The sequence below is a fragment of the Glycine max genome, chromosome 9 (assembly GCF_000004515.6).
Source record: "Glycine max cultivar Williams 82 chromosome 9, Glycine_max_v4.0, whole genome shotgun sequence".
Classification (NCBI taxonomy): Eukaryota; Viridiplantae; Streptophyta; class Magnoliopsida; order Fabales; family Fabaceae; genus Glycine; species Glycine max.
In genome coordinates, this window is record NC_038245.2 from 43,192,879 (window position 1) to 43,211,905 (window position 19,027).

At 33.1% G+C, this 19,027-nt stretch overlaps 2 protein-coding genes across 2 annotated transcripts; both read left to right on the forward strand.

The window, feature by feature from the left end:
* The first annotated feature begins 1,625 nt into the window (after window positions 1-1,625).
* On the forward strand, window positions 1,626-6,127 carry LOC100794193 (probable serine/threonine-protein kinase PIX13). The gene is made up of 6 exons (XM_003533367.5): window positions 1,626-2,018; window positions 2,105-2,466; window positions 4,202-4,337; window positions 4,432-4,574; window positions 4,926-5,049; window positions 5,580-6,127. The coding sequence occupies exons 1-6, from the start codon at window positions 1,967-1,969 to the stop codon at window positions 5,954-5,956; spliced, it is 1,194 nt and encodes a 397-aa protein (XP_003533415.1). The 5' UTR covers window positions 1,626-1,966; the 3' UTR covers window positions 5,957-6,127.
* An 8,858-nt stretch (window positions 6,128-14,985) lies between these two features.
* On the forward strand, window positions 14,986-17,653 carry LOC100794720 (dehydrodolichyl diphosphate synthase CPT3). Its single transcript, XM_014762295.3, has 2 exons — window positions 14,986-15,217; window positions 16,439-17,653. Exon 2 carries the CDS (start codon window positions 16,480-16,482, stop codon window positions 17,566-17,568), a length of 1,089 nt encoding a protein of 362 aa, XP_014617781.1. The 5' UTR covers window positions 14,986-15,217; window positions 16,439-16,479; the 3' UTR covers window positions 17,569-17,653.
* Window positions 17,654-19,027: the final 1,374 nt, after the last annotated feature.

Sequence of the window (19,027 nt, forward strand, 5' to 3'; positions counted from 1 at the left end):
AACAAATTAAACTAAAAAGGAGAAAAATAGAGTGGAAGAAAAATGAAAAAAGTGTGGATCTCACTTTTTAATTTCCTCACTCATTGGGTGGAAATGTAACTGGGAGGGCGTCTAAATATCATTTTTATGGCAGTTTTATTTTTAGCAGTTAATTTACACCTTAACTATATTTATTTATTATAAATTTTAATTATATAAAAATAAATAATTTATCTTATACATTACACACCTTCTAGTTAATGATAATTTTGTTGCATAAAATAGTAGAAATGATGATCACACTGATGTATATTGGTTTTGTTCATTCATTGCATGGAACGAGGAAGGTGTTCGAAGGTGAGCTTAAGCCAACTTTCCTTACGCGGTGGTTGACTTTGTGAATTCAACTAATCGGTGTGAAACTTCCTCACCGTTGTAATGGTGGCAGAATGAAAAGTCAAAGATGGGTATATAATCTTTCTCTCCAAAAAAAAAATAAAAAATATAAGGACTCTCTTTATATATCTATATATGTTTTTTTTACACCCTACCCACCAATTAAAGGGTGGACATAATTAGGAGGGGACCGTTCTCGACTAATGTCTCACACAGAGATTAACTATATGGACAGATTTTTAAGGTTATGTCCCAATCTCTCCCCTCCCACCCAAAAAAACAATGACTTCTATTTTCTATTTATTTTATTTATCATTTTTCATCTATCAAACAATTTTTGTGGTAAGAAATGAGAACTATAAACATAAATCATAAATATTAATTGAATGATCAAGATTAAAATTAAGATAATTACACATAATTTTTTAAAATAATTATATGATTACTAAATAACTTTTAATATTGATCATTCATATATGATTATATGATATGATTTATATTCTTATATACGTATTGTTAGGATTGATTTAACATATTCTTAGACCTAAGAAGAATTTTGAGGTGAAATTTTTTTAAAACTAATAAAAGTAACGTAAATTAAAGGCCTTACAAGAAGTAAAATTTTATTTTCTCGAGTAGGATTCAAACCACATTTTCCAAGGAAAAAACACACTTTTGGTTACTTGATAAAAGTTATAAATATTAATATTAATTTTTTTTTCGGGGGCTTAAAGTAAGAATTTGGACTGTCTTATGCTTAGTTGATCTTGTATATCATATAAAAATAACTTTCTTATGTGATAAATAATGATGATGAATCTCAAACTTTAAATTAAAATAAAAAGATAAAATTAAAAAAATTTCATTCTCACTTAAAAAATCTTATTAATACATCTCTCTCTATATAATTGCAAACGACTTAATTATGAATTCATTTAATAAATTTTATATAATAAAAATTTGTCTCATTTTTTAAAAAAAATCATATTATTATAAACTAAAAATTACCTGTAAGAGTCATAACGCCATGTTTACAAGTTCATACAAGTTATGAAAAAAATTTCTTATACGTCTCTTATTAATTAAGTACAGTCCATGCATATTGATCATAGATAATGCATCAAATTAATGTATGGTTCAGTTGAGTTCAAATAAAAAGAAAAGAAAGTTTTAAAAAATTGTTTGGATCGTACACCTTTTAACACTTTAACTGTTTTAATTTAAATATTTTTTCTTCACTCTATTAAACCAAACTCATTCCAAGAGATTTCTTAAAATGACCAAAGCAGATCTTTTTTTGAGTGTCATAACATCGAAGTTTCTATAGAAGCACAAGTAAATAGCCAAAAAGAAAAATACGCAATTACGAACACAGAAAATCATAGCCCCCAATGAAGAAGACATAACGAAATAGACAAAGACACATCTGTTCTTTCTCTTCTCTCTATCTCTTTCTACTAACTCATTATTCACTTGTCTTGTATCTCTCTTTCTTTAGTTTCTTATTCAACCCACCAACACAAAACCAAAACCCATCTTTTTTGGTTGGTCAAGTAAGTGGCAACCACGCCAAAGAGAAGAGCTTCCTCACATGGGTCTCTGCTTCTCTTCCTCTTCCCCCAACCCTCCTCAGCAGTACTCAGGCAAGTCTTCTCCAAACACACACGCCACATCTTCCTGCAGCTTCTCCTTTTCCTTGGCTTCGTTTTTCTTATATTTTTATTTTCAGGGTCTGCGAGCACTGACAGCAAGAACGTGGGATTCTCCGCGACCACGAGCAGCGCCGGGAAGAGCCAATTCTCGGAGATCGCGAGCGGGAGCATCGACAGCAGCCAAGGCTCTCTTCCTCTTCCTTCTCCTCATGGCCAGATTCTGGAAAGGCCGAACCTCAAGGTGTTCAGCTTCGGAGACCTGAAATCCGCCACCAAGAGTTTCAAGTCCGACACATTACTCGGCGAAGGTGGCTTTGGAAGAGTTTACAAGGGATGGTTGGACGAGAAGACCCTCTCCCCTGCTAAAGCTGGCTCCGGAATGGTCGTTGCCATCAAAAAGTTGAACCCCCAAAGCACCCAAGGCTTCCAAGAGTGGCAGGTAATAATAACTTTTTTTTCATCATCTCTTTCGTTTACTTTCTTTTTTCAACAATAAATATTCCACTGTTTTAGAAACCCCAGTACTCAATTGTATGAATATTTTCATCTCATCCTCTCAAATTTATGATACATGTGTCTTGGATGTATTCTATCTATCTTAGCCTGCCCAACAGATGTATTAGAAATTATTTCTTAGGATAGATGTAAAGCTAAACAAATTGTTTGTGCCCCAATAACAGATGATGGCTTAGTTGTAAGAGGTGTGAATCCACACCTGTTATCGGTGGAAATTACTCAAATGTTTCGCCTTTGATTCAAACTTTTCCAACTTTCTTTCATTTGCTTTTCCTATCGATCTTCTAAAGATTGCAATCTGGTTACAAATTATTATTATTATACGTATAATAAATTTATTGACTTTTATAAGTTATATCTCAAAAGTTTTGCATTTTAATTGATTAAAAGTGAAAATGTTTCTTGAAAGTTTTTATGGATATATTTTAATTAAATTCTTATATCTTTTTTCTTATCGGTAGTAATTTTTTTTATCTTTGTTTTTTTCAATTGAAGTTTACCTAGTTAATAATTAACTGGGTTACCATTATTCATTAATTAATATTAATTGCACTGTCAGTGATGCTACGTTATTACATTATTATCTGTGGGTCTTTCTGTTTTTTCTATGACTAATTGGTAGTACTTTATTTTTTAATTTTGTTTGTGGTTGAAGAATTGAGAAAAATTAAGAAGAATTTCCAATTTAAGTTTTTCTAGTTAGTAATTAATGCTGTTCAATATTGTACAGTTAGTAATGCTATGTCCTTACATCATTATCTGCTGGTCTGTGTTTTTTTTGTTGACTGAAGACTTAGTTTTGAAGGTAGTTTTGAATTGGAGTGTTAATTAATATGATGGTGGTGATGGGGATCTTATTCTGCAATGTCGAGTCACAGCTGTGGGTGATGCTGGGGGTTTGATATTCCCCCAAAAAAAAAAATTATTAAATATTAAACAATCGAGTCTGCAAGAGGGTGTTGGAAATTTTGTTGTGGGGCCCACATAGATGACCTGTTTTTCTTCCATTCATTGGATATCCACGAGTGAAGATGGGTTATTAAAATACGGTGCCTTAAATTCCACACTATTGAATGCTTGACTCATGATATGATATACTATTCAAAACGGGCGTTTACCTTTCACTTTAAAAATTTGGGATCGTTTTGGCTGTTTGTGCTAGCTATTTTCCCCTTGACTTTTCCCTTCAAATAAGGGGAAAAAAATTATTCATGTTCCGTGCATCATGTTTGAAAAAGTATGATGCCATGACATCACATTACCATTTCGCAAAGGGTACTATTTTTCTTAAGTTCTTAATTCTTATACGCGAGGTAATCCAGCCTAACAATTTCTTATGAAAACTAGTTAATAATAGTATGTTTGCTCTGAGATGTGAATTGGGATTTATGTTGAAGATTTTTTTGTCAGGATTAGTCAATGCTAATGAATCTGAAATTAGATAACTCTTTCTGTTCTAAAGGACATACAAAATTAGATGAACTCGTTCTGTTACAAAATCAATACAAGGCATTCTATCATGTTGTGATTTCAGTTAGCATATTGCATTTAAATTTATAGTGTAACTGCTATCAACACAACATGGTACCTTCCATGTGATAAATTCAGCATAGTTATTTGATTATCTAACATGTTTTTCTGTTGATTGGAAAATGCAGTCAGAAGTGAACTTTTTAGGAAGACTTTCTCACCCAAATCTGGTCAAGTTGTTGGGTTATTGTTGGGACGATGATGAGCTTCTTCTAGTGTATGAATTCTTGCCAAAGGGAAGCTTGGAGAATCATCTATTCAGAAGTATGTAAATTAAAGACCATTAAAATGAGTATAAGAAAACTCATCCTCGTGAATTTGAGTTTAATTCATTCTCTTTTGTCATTTTCCTGAGCAGGAAATCCTAACATAGAACCACTTTCTTGGAACACCCGGTTTAAAATAGCTATCGGTGCAGCTCGGGGACTAGCTTTCTTGCACGCCTCCGAAAAACAAATCATATACAGAGATTTCAAGGCCTCAAATATACTTCTCGATGTGGTCAGTTATTTTTTCTTAGTTGATTTTCTTATGTTATTTGTTAGTCTACCTTTTCCCTTTTTCCTTAGAGATGGAAGCTAAAGCAAATGTAGTATCAAGTAGGGATGAACAGACTGTTTACAAATTTGGACCCCATTGTTGTTGAAAAGGTTCACTTTATCTGTTAATTGAATATCACCTGAAAAGTGCAATGTCTCTTTTTTAGTGCTGTCAACATAGACCCGAATACTGGATGACTAGTTGAAGAATATTATTACATGATGTTATGTGTTTTTAAAGTAAGAATTGATATTTATTTATTGCTAAATTCCTTAGATCATTTAGATAACCAATTTGTTTTGTGTCTTACAGAATTTCAATGCAAAAATATCAGATTTTGGCTTGGCAAAATTGGGGCCTTCTGGAGGACAATCACATGTAACTACCAGGGTCATGGGCACGTATGGTTATGCTGCTCCAGAATACATAGCAACAGGTAACTATATCTTCACATAATTGACAATTAAAGCAACTTTAAATGTATGTTTTGACTTTCTTAATGACTCACAAGACATAATAGGAGCCAAGGTTTACATGCTATGCTATTTAAGAAGGAAATAGAAGTAAAGTGTAGGAAAAAATGAACGGCTTATTTGGTTAGAGAAAACATTTTTTGTTTTTATTTTCTATTTTCATATCTAATTACTAAAACTGCACTTGACTTTTTGATTTCAAAGACTTGTACAGGAAAAAAAAAATTGTGCTGTTGTTCTTATTATTACTAAAAGCTAGAAATAAAGTGAAAATAAGACATCATACTCAACATTTTTGTAGTTATCAGTAAAAATAAGAAATGAAAACAGACAAAGTTTCCTTAAACCAAACAGACCTTAAAATTCTAAAGCAATCAATGGTTTGTGGAAGATGAAGTATGGGAAGGTGGACTAAAAATATGGAATAATGTAGTATAATGCTTTAACCGACCATAGACTAACGTGACTTTGAATTGTATCAATATTTCAACAGGTCACTTGTATGTGAAGAGTGATGTCTACGGATTTGGTGTAGTGCTTCTTGAAATACTGACAGGCATGCGGGCACTTGACACAAAACGGCCAACAGGGCAGCAGAACCTAGTTGAATGGACCAAACCTCTTCTCTCTTCCAAAAAAAAGTTGAAAACAATAATGGATGCTAAGATAGTGGGTCAATATTCACCCAAGGCAGCGTTTCAAGCAGCACAACTTACTCTAAAATGCCTAGAACATGACCCCAAACAACGTCCTTCTATGAAAGAAGTGCTTGAGGGATTGGAAGCCATCGAAGCTATCCATGAAAAATCCAAGGAATCCAAAACCTGCAATTCTTATCAACCTCCTCGGCAGAGAGTTGTGAGAGTATAAATAAATTTGTATACCACTAGAATCTGAGATTGAATAGGGTGTTGGATCAGTCACCTAATGTGATTTTTTTTTTCTTGTGCTGCTTGGAAGGGGAGATTTACCAGGCTTTTTACATGTATGATTTTTTTGTTGAATTATTCACATTTTTATAAAGTAGGAAAATATTTTTTATCTGCCATAAGGGAACATAGTTTTGATGCTAACATGTCACTTTTTTTTCGAGACTTCTTTTTCTTTCATCAATGAAAAGTTAGCCGGCTCAAGTATATCTTTAATATTAGAATAGTTACGAGTCATATGAGCATTGTTATATATCATACAAGTTATTTTTTAATATAGTTTTTTTATTGGTATGAATTAAACATGATATCAATAATTTTATAATAGTCATGCATCCTATTTAACCAATTAAGTTAGATCCCTTGATTTTTTTTAATATATAAAGCAAGAGTTTGAACAACATCATAATATGTCGAATGATTTCAACTAAGTTGATACCATCGAACAAACACTCAATTTATTAAGAAAAGGAACAAAACAAAGGAGAACAAAAAGTGGGGGTCTGATGAACATTTTTTATTGCCAGAGCTTAGATATCCAGGCTTGCCAGGAACCATGAGTCTGATGGCTTGGAACTGTCGGAGTCTGGGCAACCCCCGGATAGTTCTTTCTTTGTGTGACCTTGTCCGATCTTTTAGTCCTGATATTATCTTTCTTTTATGAAACTATTGTTTTTTCCAGTCACATAGAAAAAATAAAATCATCTTTGAATTACGATTACTGCTTTTCTGTAAATTGTTTTGGCAGAAGCGACAGTTTAGCATTTGATTGGTAGCCCTAGTTGGCGCTTTAATGGTTATTACGGTTATCTTGACATAACTCATCGGAGGGACTCTTGGAACCTTTTAAGAACCCTCTCGTGTGACAACACTCTCCCATGGTGTATCATGGGTGACTTCAACGACCTACTCTTTCATGTTGAAAAGAAAGGTCTCAACCCTCACCCAAATTCTATGAAGCACGAACATTTCAGTCCCTTGCCGTGTTCGATGTTCGACACGCGTCCGTGTCAATGTTCGACACCGACAGACACTCATACTACATTCTATATTTTGAACATTACAGATGTCCACGTGTCGTGCAGGTGTTTCATAGCCCAAATTTTCTTATAATTGTATTTAGAGAAGCAGTGCACGACTCTAATATGGTTGATATCCCTACACTTGGACAAAAAGCAAGGGCTCCCCCAACGAAGGAGACATTGATACCCCATGCCACCATCTCACACATTGAGAGGAATATCAGTGACGAAGACAACTCTTCTCTATTGGCTCCTTTCGTTATTGATGAGTTCAGAACAACCCTCTCCCAGTTGCACAATGACAAATCTGCAGGTCCAGATGGACTCAACCCAGCATTTTACAAAAAAATCTGGGATGTTCTTGGTGATGAAATTTTCTGATGCAAGCTCCATTGGAGCTTGTAGGCCTAGGATCTTCTTCATCAATGGATTCCTTTGCTTCTTGGAAGATGAATGACAGCGGAATGGAGAAAGGAAGAGAGAGAGGAGACGCCACTTCAAGGAGAAGATGAGTTTAGAAGAAGCTCACCACCATAGGAGGCCATGGATAAGAGCTTGGAGGAAGAAGGAGATGAATGAAGGGAGAGGGAGAGAAGAGCACGAAATTTTGTGCTCTAAATGAGCTTTGAGATCTGAAGTTTAATATTCAAATGATCAAAGTTGAAAAAAATGCACACACATGACCTCTATTTATAGCCTAAGTGTCACATAAAATTGGAGGGAAATTCAAATTTCACTTGAATTTGAAATTGAATTTGTGGAGCCAAACTTTGGAGCCAAAATTTCACTAATTATGATTAGTGAATTTTAGTTATGGTTCAGCCCACTAATCCAAGATCAATTTCAAGATTCTCCACTAAGTGTGCTTAGGTGTCATGAGGCATGAAAAACATGAAGGACATGCACAAAATGTGACTATATGATGTAGCAATGGGGTGTAGTAAGCAAATGCTCACCTCCCCCTCTAAATTTTAATTGGATTGGGCTTCTACCAATTCAATTAAATTTATTTCCAACCACACACATCAAACATCCACTTAGTGCATGTGAAATTACAAAACTACCCCTAATACAAAAACTAATCTAGGTGCCCTAAAATACAAGGGCTGAAAAATCCTATATTTCTAGGGTACCCTACCTACATTATGGAGCCCTAAATACAAGGCCCAAAAATAATGAAACTTTAATCTAATATTTACAAAGATAAGTGGGCTCGTACTTAGCCCATGGGCCCGAAATATACCCTAAGGCTCATAAGAACCCTAGGGTCTTCTCTTGCATCTCTGGCCCAATCTACTTGGAGTTTTCTATCCAATGCCCTTGCGGGGTAGGATTGCATCATTCCCTCCCCCTTGAAAAGGATTTGACCTCAAATCCCGAGGTTCTTGAAACTCTGGGCTTTTTCCTTCAACACCTGTAAAAATAACAAAAACATATGTATTAGTGGTGTTTAGTATGTTGAAGTAAGGTAAGGTCTGAAAACTCATTTCCTGGGCATCTTCCCATGAAAGAACATGGTTCCTCACCAACTCAATGAGTGGTGCTACAAGTATAGAAAAATACGGGGCAAACCTTTTGTAAAAGTTTGTTAAGTCTTGGAAGCCCCAAATTTTTCTTACACTTGGTGGAGCGGGCCACTCAGGAATGACCTTTATTCTCTTAGGGTTCATGGGAACCCCTTGATCACAATTTAAAAAATTAAGAAAAGTAAAGCAATAGAACATACATTTTTCTGTATTTTCATGTTGATTATTCCTACAAAAAAATATGACAAACCTAAGGTGTCCCATATGAGTGCCTAAGTTTGTATTGAAACTAAAAATAAGAACAATCCTACCTAACGAGTCCCTATGTACACAAATCATGAAGATGTTGGGTGCACGAGTGATTTTACAAAAGAGTGTTGCACCACCCAAAGCATTCATCACACCACCTATTTTTGGGATTTGGTACCTAATAATACCTATTTTGGGCACCAACAAAGCACAAGGATTTAATCTCTTGCGAACCAAACCCTCATCCAACAACTCCTTTACTTGAGGAATAAACTCAAGCCTAAGAGATGTGGCAATGCTAACAAGTGTCTTTTTACAAAGGAGAAAATGTGGAGGTTGTCTAAGAAGGGAAATTTCTTTAATATTTATCTTTATTTCAAAATGTCTTTCCTTCTTAGCTAACCTCTTGGAGGAAACACTTACCTCCTTACACTCCTCCTTAACCATTAAAGGTTGTCCTTCTTCTTGGGGGTAGATCTCTTCACTAGATTCTTCCCCTTTTGTTCTTCACTTTTACTAGAGGAAGGTGAAGTAGTAGCCTCATCTTGGCTACTATAAATGTCTTGGCCCCTCATAATCATGGTTTTCTTGGTGGGGCATTGAGAAGTAATGTGTCCTCTTCCAAGACATTTAAAGCACTTCATGGAGCTAGTCTTCTCTTGCATACTAGCCTTAAGGGGTTGCTTTTCTATTGTCTTCCCCTTATCATCTTTGGGCTTAGAAGGTCTCACCCCTAAGATTCCTTGACCTTGGTCTTTCTTTGGATAAGAGTGAGAGCCATAAGATTTTGAAGTAGACTTCCTTTTAAGTTGTTGCTCTACCCTTATTTCCCAATCTAAATTAGCCTCTACATTGTCCTTCCCATGGAAGTATGGGAGTTTAATGTTAACCTCTTGAGGCTTTCTTTCATTTTCTCTCCTATGGGAGTGAGGTCTAAGATGTGACCTATGCCTTCCTTCATAATAGTCACGAAGTTCTTCACTTAGGCTCTTGCAAGAGTTATGACTACTATAGGAGACATGTTTTTCTCTTTTCATTTCTTTCATTATTTTTCTTCTTTCTTCCTCTCTTATTTTCTCTCTTTCATCTTGACTTATTTCTTCCACTCTTTTTTTACCTTTTTCTTTTCTCTCTTGTTTTTCTTTCCACAACTTAAGGGATCTCAACTCATCTAATATCTTATACAAGGGGTCCTTAGGAGTAGAACCCTCACCATTAACACTAGATGAAGAATGAAGACTCATGTTGGTTCCTAAGTTATGGTTCTTTCTTGTTGGGGGTTTGAAAACAAAAGCTAAAAGAAACTATGGTTGAAACTAGCCAAAATAAACACTAAAAGAGGTGTGAAAGATAAGGTAAAAACTAATTGGTAAAAGGCAAGCTATCTAGGCGGTTTGACAATGGAGGGTAAAGGAAAGAAGCTATGAAAATAAGCAAGAAATTAAAGTGCAAGAAATGCAAACTAGACGGATCCTAAGAGTGTTTGGATGACCTCATTTAAGGTTTCCAACAAAACACTCACTATCCTAAGGGGAAATTGCCTAAAATTATTACACACAAATGGAAGTAGGGTGACCTATTGGAGGCTCCCAACTTACTTCCAATGAAAGGCCTTTTTGTTACAAAATTTGAAAGCAAAACAAATTGTCAATTACAAAATTACAAAAAAAAAAAAGTCCTCAATTGTGGTGGCTATTATATCTTTAGTATTTCACTCAATTTGGAGTGCTTCTTAGTCCAATAGCTCTTAAGGTGGTTGGCCCCTTGCTTCTGGACTCAAATTCTTCAAGATATGGCACCAATCCTCCTTTCCAATTCCCTATATGGCAACTCACAAGCAAGGAAACAAAGAGACAAGCAATAACCAAAGACAAAAAAAAAATGAAATGAAAGCTAAACCAATAGAGTTTTAACAAGACAAATTTCCAAGGATTATTCAACAATTAAAGCAATGAAAAGTACAAAAAAGCAAGCTAGGACTCAAAGAGAAACCTAGAATGACTCTAGAGTAGAGTAGAAAAACTAAAAAAAAAAAGACTCAAGAAACCTCTAGTTTTGGCACTTGTTTTCACAATAATTTTCAATTGAAATTTCAGAACTAGGATTGATATAAAATAGGCACCAATTATAGAACAAATTTTGAGTCAAAACAACAAGCACACTTTCCTTTCACTTTTTTTTTCCTGGACACTGATTTTTCTGCCAACTTGTAATATTTTTCTTATTTTTTCCTTTAATCCAAATCGCTTGGTTCTTTTTTTATAATTTTGTTCCAGATGTCTAGAAAATTCAGTAAAAGTTTCAGCTCAAAAAACGTAGTGACAAATTCCCAGTAATTTATACAAGTTCGTATGTTCAAGCTGCCAGCACCAGCGATTTCAACCTAGAAATCAAGAGTAGTGTTTATGTTGCTTAAGGCTTGGATAGTTAGAATTTGTGTTTGCTTATGCTCAATTATCTTGAGTAACACAATTAAAGAGAGCTTAAGACTTATTTTGATTCACAAATCCAGCCACAACTCAGCACCACAACTCAACTTCATCATAGGCATCATGTAGGAAACTTAGAAAACAAAAAAAAAAGTTCAAGAACAAGACTACCTCTAGGAATTGATTTAGAACATGTTATGAACTAAATAACATGCATGAATTAGACTCAAAATTCAAAAGATAGGCTAAGAATGACAAGAATACATGAACAAATGTATCTAGAATTCAATCAACAAAATAAAATTCAACACAAACTTAGAACATAATGTGACAATTACTATGACTAAACATGACTCTAAAACAACATGGATTAAGTGATTTACACTTAGATTTTTGTGTTTTTTTTTCTAATCAATATTTTTGAACAAAATTTAGATCTAAAGGTTCAGCACAAGAATATTATGAATGAAAATTGATAGAACCTAAAATCAATCACAAAAACAAGATTCAAGAGTAGATCTACAAAATTTGAACCATAGAAATGCAAGAACAATTGTAGATCTAAGATTTAATCGGTTTATTTTTTTGAATATACTCTAAACAGCACCAAACCACAAGACAATGGAGGATATACATGGAGAATAAGATGAAGAACAAGGAATTAAAGAGAATTCACCGAACAAAAAGATAGAGGAAGCAAAAGAACATCACCTAGATGAAGATGCTCTTGATACCACATGATGCAAGCTCCATTGGAGCTTGTAGGCCTAGGATCTTCTTCATCAATGGATTCCTTTGCTTCTTGGAAGATGAATGGCAGCGGAATGGAGAAAGGAAGAGAGAGAGGAGACGCCACTTCAAGGAGAAGATGAGTCTAGAAGAAGCTCACCACCATAGGAGGCCATGGATAAGAGCTTGGAGGAAGAAGGAGATGAATGAAGGGAGAGGGAGAGAAGAGCACGAAATTTTGTGCTCTAAATGAGCTTTGAGATCTGAAGTTTAATATTCAAATGATCAAAGTTGAAAAAAATGCACACACATGACCTCTATTTATAGCCTAAGTGTCACACAAAATTGGAGGGAAATTCAAATTTCACTTGAATTTGAAATTGAATTTGTGGAGCCAAACTTTGGAGCCAAAATTTCACTAATTATGATTAGTGAATTTTAGTTATGGTTCAGCCCACTAATCCAAGATCAATTCCAAGATTCTCCACTAAGTGTGCTTAGGTGTCATGAGGCATGAAAAGCATGAAGGACATGCACAAAATGTGACTATATGATGTAGCAATGGGGTGTAGTAAGCAAATGCTCACCTCCCCCTCTAAATTTTAATTGGATTGGGCTTCTACCAATTCAATTAAATTTATTTCCAACCACACACATCAAACATCCACTTAGTGCATGTGAAATTACAAAACTACCCCTAATACAAAAACTAGTCTAGGTGCCCTAAAATACAAGGGCTGAAAATCCTATATTTCTAGGGTACCCTACCTACATTATGGAGCCCTAAATACAAGGCCCAAAAATAATGAAACTTTAATATAATATTTACAAAGATAAGTGGGCTCGTACTTAGCACATGGACCCGAAATCTACCCTAAGGCTCATAAGAACCCTAGGGCCTTCTCTTGCATCTCTGGCCCAATCTACTTGGAGTTTTCTATCCAATGCCCTTGCGGGGTAGGATTGCATCATTTTCTCAACAACAACAATGTGGCTTAATCAAGGTATTGTTCCTCCAAATTTGAACAATATTGATGTTGTTTTAATACCAAAAAAAGACAACCCCTCAGCTATGCTTAATCTGAGGCCCATCTCCTTGTGTAATGTCTTGTATAAAATTGTTTCCAAAGTCCTAGCCAAAAACTAAAATATCGTGGTCTATCAAGGTCATGATACATGTTAGTACATTTGATTTTTTTCTTCTCAGTTCTCAACTTCCTGCATAGTGCATGAGTGTTCTATTGTGCTAAGCAATGTAGTGTGGCCAATGGCCATTGCCAGTATGAGAAATAAGAACTATACTTGTGAATATTTTTCTTTTCCTCTAAATTTTTGCATTTTTATACAAATATGTCGTGTTTTTTGAGTGCTAACTTTTCAAGCATTCATTTATCTAAATTTTTCTCCATTTATTTATTTAAGTTTAACACTTTAACCAATAACCAGTACCAGCAGTCCAACATCCATTTTTTCGCGGTCAATTTCGTTAGTCAACTGCCGAATGGGTCTCTGTTTCTCCGGCTCGGCACCTCACTCCTCTTCCCTCAACCGTTCAGGCAAGTCTTCAACTTTTCCTCACCCTTTCCATATTTAAGTTTATCTATTTTTTCTTTCTTTTTCTTGTGTTAATTAGATATCCGATATTTATTTTCTTTCTATTGAGGTTATGTTTCACTATTGTACTAAAAAAAGCTAAAGCTGTCTTTTCTTGTATCAACATGTAACTGTACGTGAGCATATCTCTTATTTCAAAACACAATTCAATATCACTTAGTGCTTAAGCTATCTTGTCTGTTGCTTTCAATATCTTATTTGCATGCCAGTTGATGCAGTACGTAAATCTAGATATTTGACTTTGTTAACTTGAAGGATGAAACATCCGAAGCTTTCTTGATATGCTTTATAACTTATGTGATAATCTTATTCTTCTTTTTATGGAGGTATCATCTTCTAAGAGCAAATAAAACAAAGAGAGAAGTTAGATGGGTCAATAAAATTCAACTCAAGCTGTCTTTAACCTAAAAAAGGGATTGAATTGGGTTGAGCCTATTTTAAAATAAGATTGAAATTCTCAACCTAACTCAACCCATGATAAATTATGGATTGGGTTGCCTCACCAAAACTTTTAAAAAAATAATTTTTCTATTAAAAAGGATAAATATAATATAAATAATTTTAAACACAATGATACAATTACAAGAATAATATCTTACTTTTTATATAAGAATATTATCTTATTGAATTGTCTTTAACACAAATTCTTTTAAAAAACTATGAGTTAAATAAATGTAGAGTAAAATATTAAAATAATATGAAATTCATAATACCATGTTCAACAAAATGGTATTTAGTTAAAGTTATGTTTGGTAAAATTAGATAAAAGATGATCTGAAAGCTAAAAAATTAGTTTATTAAATTAGAAGTGTTCGATAAAATTAATGGTTAAAATAAATAAAAACTATAAAATGATAAAAAATAATAATAATACTATAATTTGTTTTAAAAAGATAACAAGAAAAATGAATAAATATATTAAAAATAAAAATAGAAGAAAATATAAAAAACTAGAAAACATGTTTAATAATAATGCCATAATTTTTTTAAATGTTAGTTTCTCACTTCTAATTTTTTATATTTTCTTTTACCCTTATTCTTAATATATATATATTTTTTATTATCTTTTTTTATTAAATCATGATATTATTATTTTTTTGTCATTTTATATTTTTTAACTACTTTAATTGTTAATTTTATTAAAAAAATCATTTAATAAATTAATTTTTCATCTTTCACGTAACACCGTCTAACTTTTAATTTAATAAACTAATTTAACTTTTCTACTACTTTTATCCAAATAACCTAAATAATTTGTCCAAACATCTAATAAAAAAAACACCAGCTTGGTGGGTCAACTAAACACCAACATCTAATAATTCTTTCACTGTTGGATTTGATTTGACTTCCGATGGGGTTTTGTTAGTATTATTAATATTAATATTATCAAACGAACAACTCCACATTGAACAAATTTATGTTATTCCCTTTCACCAAATAAGATCCACCGTAAACACTTTTTTTTATTGCCACGTCACTTATGATAATTATTCACTTCGTTTTGGGAATTAAAACGATGGAGTGAGCCAATTGGTCTCAAAATCTCTCGGCTTTTGCTTCAATTCAGACCACACGTAAATGACACAGAGGGGACAATAATTTTTATTTTTTGTTATTTCTTTTTTAATTTTAGGTGAGGAATTTTCCACTGCTCTCCTTCAAGTTTCTAAACATTATTTCAAATGTTTTCTTGTCTGATGATGGGTTTTTCATTTTCTCCCTTTTAATTTCTATAGCATGTTATGATCTGTTTTCTTTGCATATTCTTATTATTGGGCTGTTTCTGTTTTGATCTATGATATCAATTATTAGGTCACTAGCATTTGCTTAAGACATATTTCTAGAGCCTGTGGGATTGATTTTCGTCTTTGGAACTACTTGGTGTTGATTTTATTGCGCCTGTCAAGTGTTCGAAGGAATGCATGAATGAAACTAAAAAGTGATTTTCTTTAATAGTCTGGTTGTAGACTGCAGATTTTTTTTAATAGCCTTTTATAGGTTTTTATTAGTGTACAGTATACTGGTACTGGTTTAAAAGGTTTTTTACTATATATTTATAGTTTCTTAGGGTGATTGGTTGTAAACCAACAATGTTGGAAGCAATGCGATTGCTAGTTTTGTCGTTGTAATGACCTGGATTGCCTTCTTAAAAACACTGCCAAACTTGTCATGTACTACTTTGCCTGTTTGCCAATGATTCTAAACACAGGAGTTTTGAATTTTTATTGGCTGACAGTAGTTTCCGCCTTTGAAAGTTAACATATATGATTATTCTTAGGGGTTACCTTGTACACATTTTTTAAACAGCAATATATATTTTCTGCTTTCTATAATGCATGAAACACCTTAGAATTTTGATTTTTCTATAGCAGCAATTTTGCAAACTGATGGAGGAACAGGTAGCTGGGAGTCCTAGCTCTTATAGTTCCATCCAATTTTGGAGTATTGACGCTTAAACCCTCAACAGAAGATGATATCATTTGTTGACGGGGAAGCATTACCGTTGATTTACTGAATATAAGTAGTAGCAGTGAAGCACCATTTTCATTTAGTGCATGAACTATGCCATTTATGATACCCTTTTTTTATAGTTTTATTTGGTCTGTTTTTAACAAATTCATGAATTGACTCAATATGGTCATAATTTCTTCTTACAATTAGATCAGGCATGAGACAACTAATCATATAAGCTTAATTTGTTGTGGGAGTATTTACTGTACTGTTTGACGTTCTTGTTTAACAATGCAGATTTAATACTTCAGAGGTTTTTGTTGAGCATGTATATTGATGTTCAACTATTGTTGCTTTAACTCTTCCTAGTGCTAACTTTTAATGAAAATTTCTTCTTAAACAGGTTAATATTAGACTCTTAAAGTCTCATAACTGAACAGTTCAATGCAGAAAACTTCTGGAAATATTATAGGCCATTTTCTTGGAGGTTTATATTATTATCTAAGAAGATGCATGTTTGCCATTTTATCTGTGGGTCCTGTGCCAAGTCATATTGCTTTCATCATGGATGGGAATCGAAGGTATGCAAAGAAGAGAAACATGGAAGAAGGTGATGGCCATAAGGCTGGATTTACTGCTCTCATGTCCATCCTTAGATACTGTTATGAATTGGGAGTGAAGTATGTCACTGTCTATGCATTCAGCATTGATAACTTCAAAAGGAAGCCTAACGAGGTTCAGTCCTTGATGGAATTGATGCGGGAAAAGATTGAAGAGTTACTTCTACAAGAAAGTCTTATCAATGAATACGGTGTTAGATTACATTTCATTGGAGACTTGCAACTATTGACTGAGCCTGTCAGGGCTTCTGTGGAAAAAGCAATGAGAGTTACTGCTCACAACAACCAGAGAGTTCTTTTGATTTGCGTAGCCTATACTTCTCGTCACGAGATTGTGCATGCCGTTCAAGAATGCTGCAAGGAAAAATGGAATGAAGTTCAAGCATCAAAAGAAGCAAAGCTAACAAATGGTGCATTTGCAAGAATTGATCAGGGCCTGAAAGGAAATGGTTTTGATTTGCTTTTTCAAGATTCAAGTAAAGACTATCAAAATGTAACCAAAGCTTGTAGCAGTGTACCTAAAGGAGTGCAAGGTGCTGGAGAGAAAGATGGCATGTTGGAGCATACCGTAGAGAAACATAGCGAAAACAATAGTGAAGCTGAAATCACATTATGCAATGAACTGTTTGAAATGACTGAAGAGAGGAAGTATAAGCAGGGTGATGTTCCTTTAATAAAACTGGTGGATATTGAGAAGCACATGTACATGGCAGTGGCACCTGACCCAGACATCTTGATCCGAACTTCTGGAGAGGCTCGACTCAGCAATTTTCTTCTTTGGCAGACTAGTACCTGCCCTTTGTATGCGCCAACTGCACTTTGGCCTGAAATAGGCCTAAGACACTTGGTCTGGGCAGTATTGAATTTTCAGAGACACCATTTTTATTTGGAAAAGAAAAAGAAACAGTTTTAATTGTATCCTTATTGGCCAAAATTTTGAGTGTAGTTCATGTGATGACAATTTCTTTTTCTTTATTTAAAAAAGACTAATTTTTGCTTCTTCTTTTTTTATAAAAAGAGTTGTTGAAACTATAAATATGTAATATTGATGTGTTGTGCAATGATGTCTTATCAGATAGAATGCACTATAAATATGAAAATTATACTTGATCATTTAAAATATTTTAAGATACAGTATTAAATTATGATTTTTTAAGATATTTTATTAAAAGTATTACATATTTTATACTACTTCATATGCTCACGCTGGACACCCAAGACTAGGCATGGCAATAAAAATCAACCTATGAATATCCGTTCTATTCCGTTCTGATTTTGATGGAAAAAATTCGATTTAATTGGGATTGGGGTTGAATTTTTTCCGACTTGGAAAAACAGAATCAGGATTAAATTTGGGTGTTATTTCCTGTTCCGCATCCACTACATATATTTTTATAATTATTAATAATATAATCATATATTTATATAATTTTTCTTTATATATTATATATAATTGTTAATTATGTAATTATTTTAATAGTTAAATAAATAATATGATAATTATATTAGTAATTATAACAAAATTAAAAATTATATATTTAACTGAAAATATAATATAATTCTTAATCACGTTTACTTATTTTTTTATTAAATTATATATAATAATTTATTAAAATATAATTAATAACTTAATCTATGATTTATTAAAGTATATGAACAAATAATTTTTAAAACAATTGTGAAATAGGTTGTTCGCGGATTTCTTTAAACTTAATAAAATTCAATAGAGATAAAGTTGAGTTTCATTTTTTTCATCCGTCTTTTTGTGGGAATGGGAATGGGAATGGGATAGACAAACCCATTCTATGTCATTTCATATTTACGATTAACTCTTTTTCTGTGTATAAATGGCATATACATCCACCATCCAGTACAGTTATTAAATAGATGAGTTTGATAAGTATGTTACAAAAATGTTCCATTTCTCATGATGTGAATGGAAGAATTTGTCCGGAGGAACAAAATTTATTTTGATGATTTTTTACACTTTAAAAGAAATTAATCTCAGATTATTGGATGGGAGTTTTCCACCCTCAGCTGAGAAGATATCCTTGGTGTAAATTAAAAATATAATATTCACACTCATAATATAAGACATTTTTTACATTGTTATCTAATTAAAATTATTATATAAGATTAATTTATTGATTTTATAATAATTATTTTAAAAATTATATTTTCTTATTAATATATATTTTTTTATACTGATAATATATAAAATTAAGCTATTTTTATTGCTGTTTTTATTTCGGCTACTTTACCAACCATTTGAAGCTTGTGTGTTTTGAATTTTATCTGAATCTGACACAAACGAGTAATTTACACGCTCTGGCCACCATCATTGTTCCTGTTATGATTTATGAACTCAAGTT

Excerpts from the sequence above, each read along its gene's own strand:
- LOC100794193 (XM_003533367.5), top strand. The coding sequence starts at position 1,967 with ATGGGTCTCTGCTTCTCTTCCTCTTCCCCCAACCCTCCTCAGCAGTAC. Across the intron at positions 2,019-2,104 it reads CCCTCCTCAGCAGTACTCAG|GGTCTGCGAGCACTGACAGC; the intron begins GCAAGTCTTCTC and ends TTTTATTTTCAG. Across the intron at positions 2,467-4,201 it reads AAGGCTTCCAAGAGTGGCAG|TCAGAAGTGAACTTTTTAGG; the intron begins GTAATAATAACT and ends TGGAAAATGCAG.
- LOC100794720 (XM_014762295.3), top strand. The coding sequence starts at position 16,480 with ATGCAGAAAACTTCTGGAAATATTATAGGCCATTTTCTTGGAGGTTTA.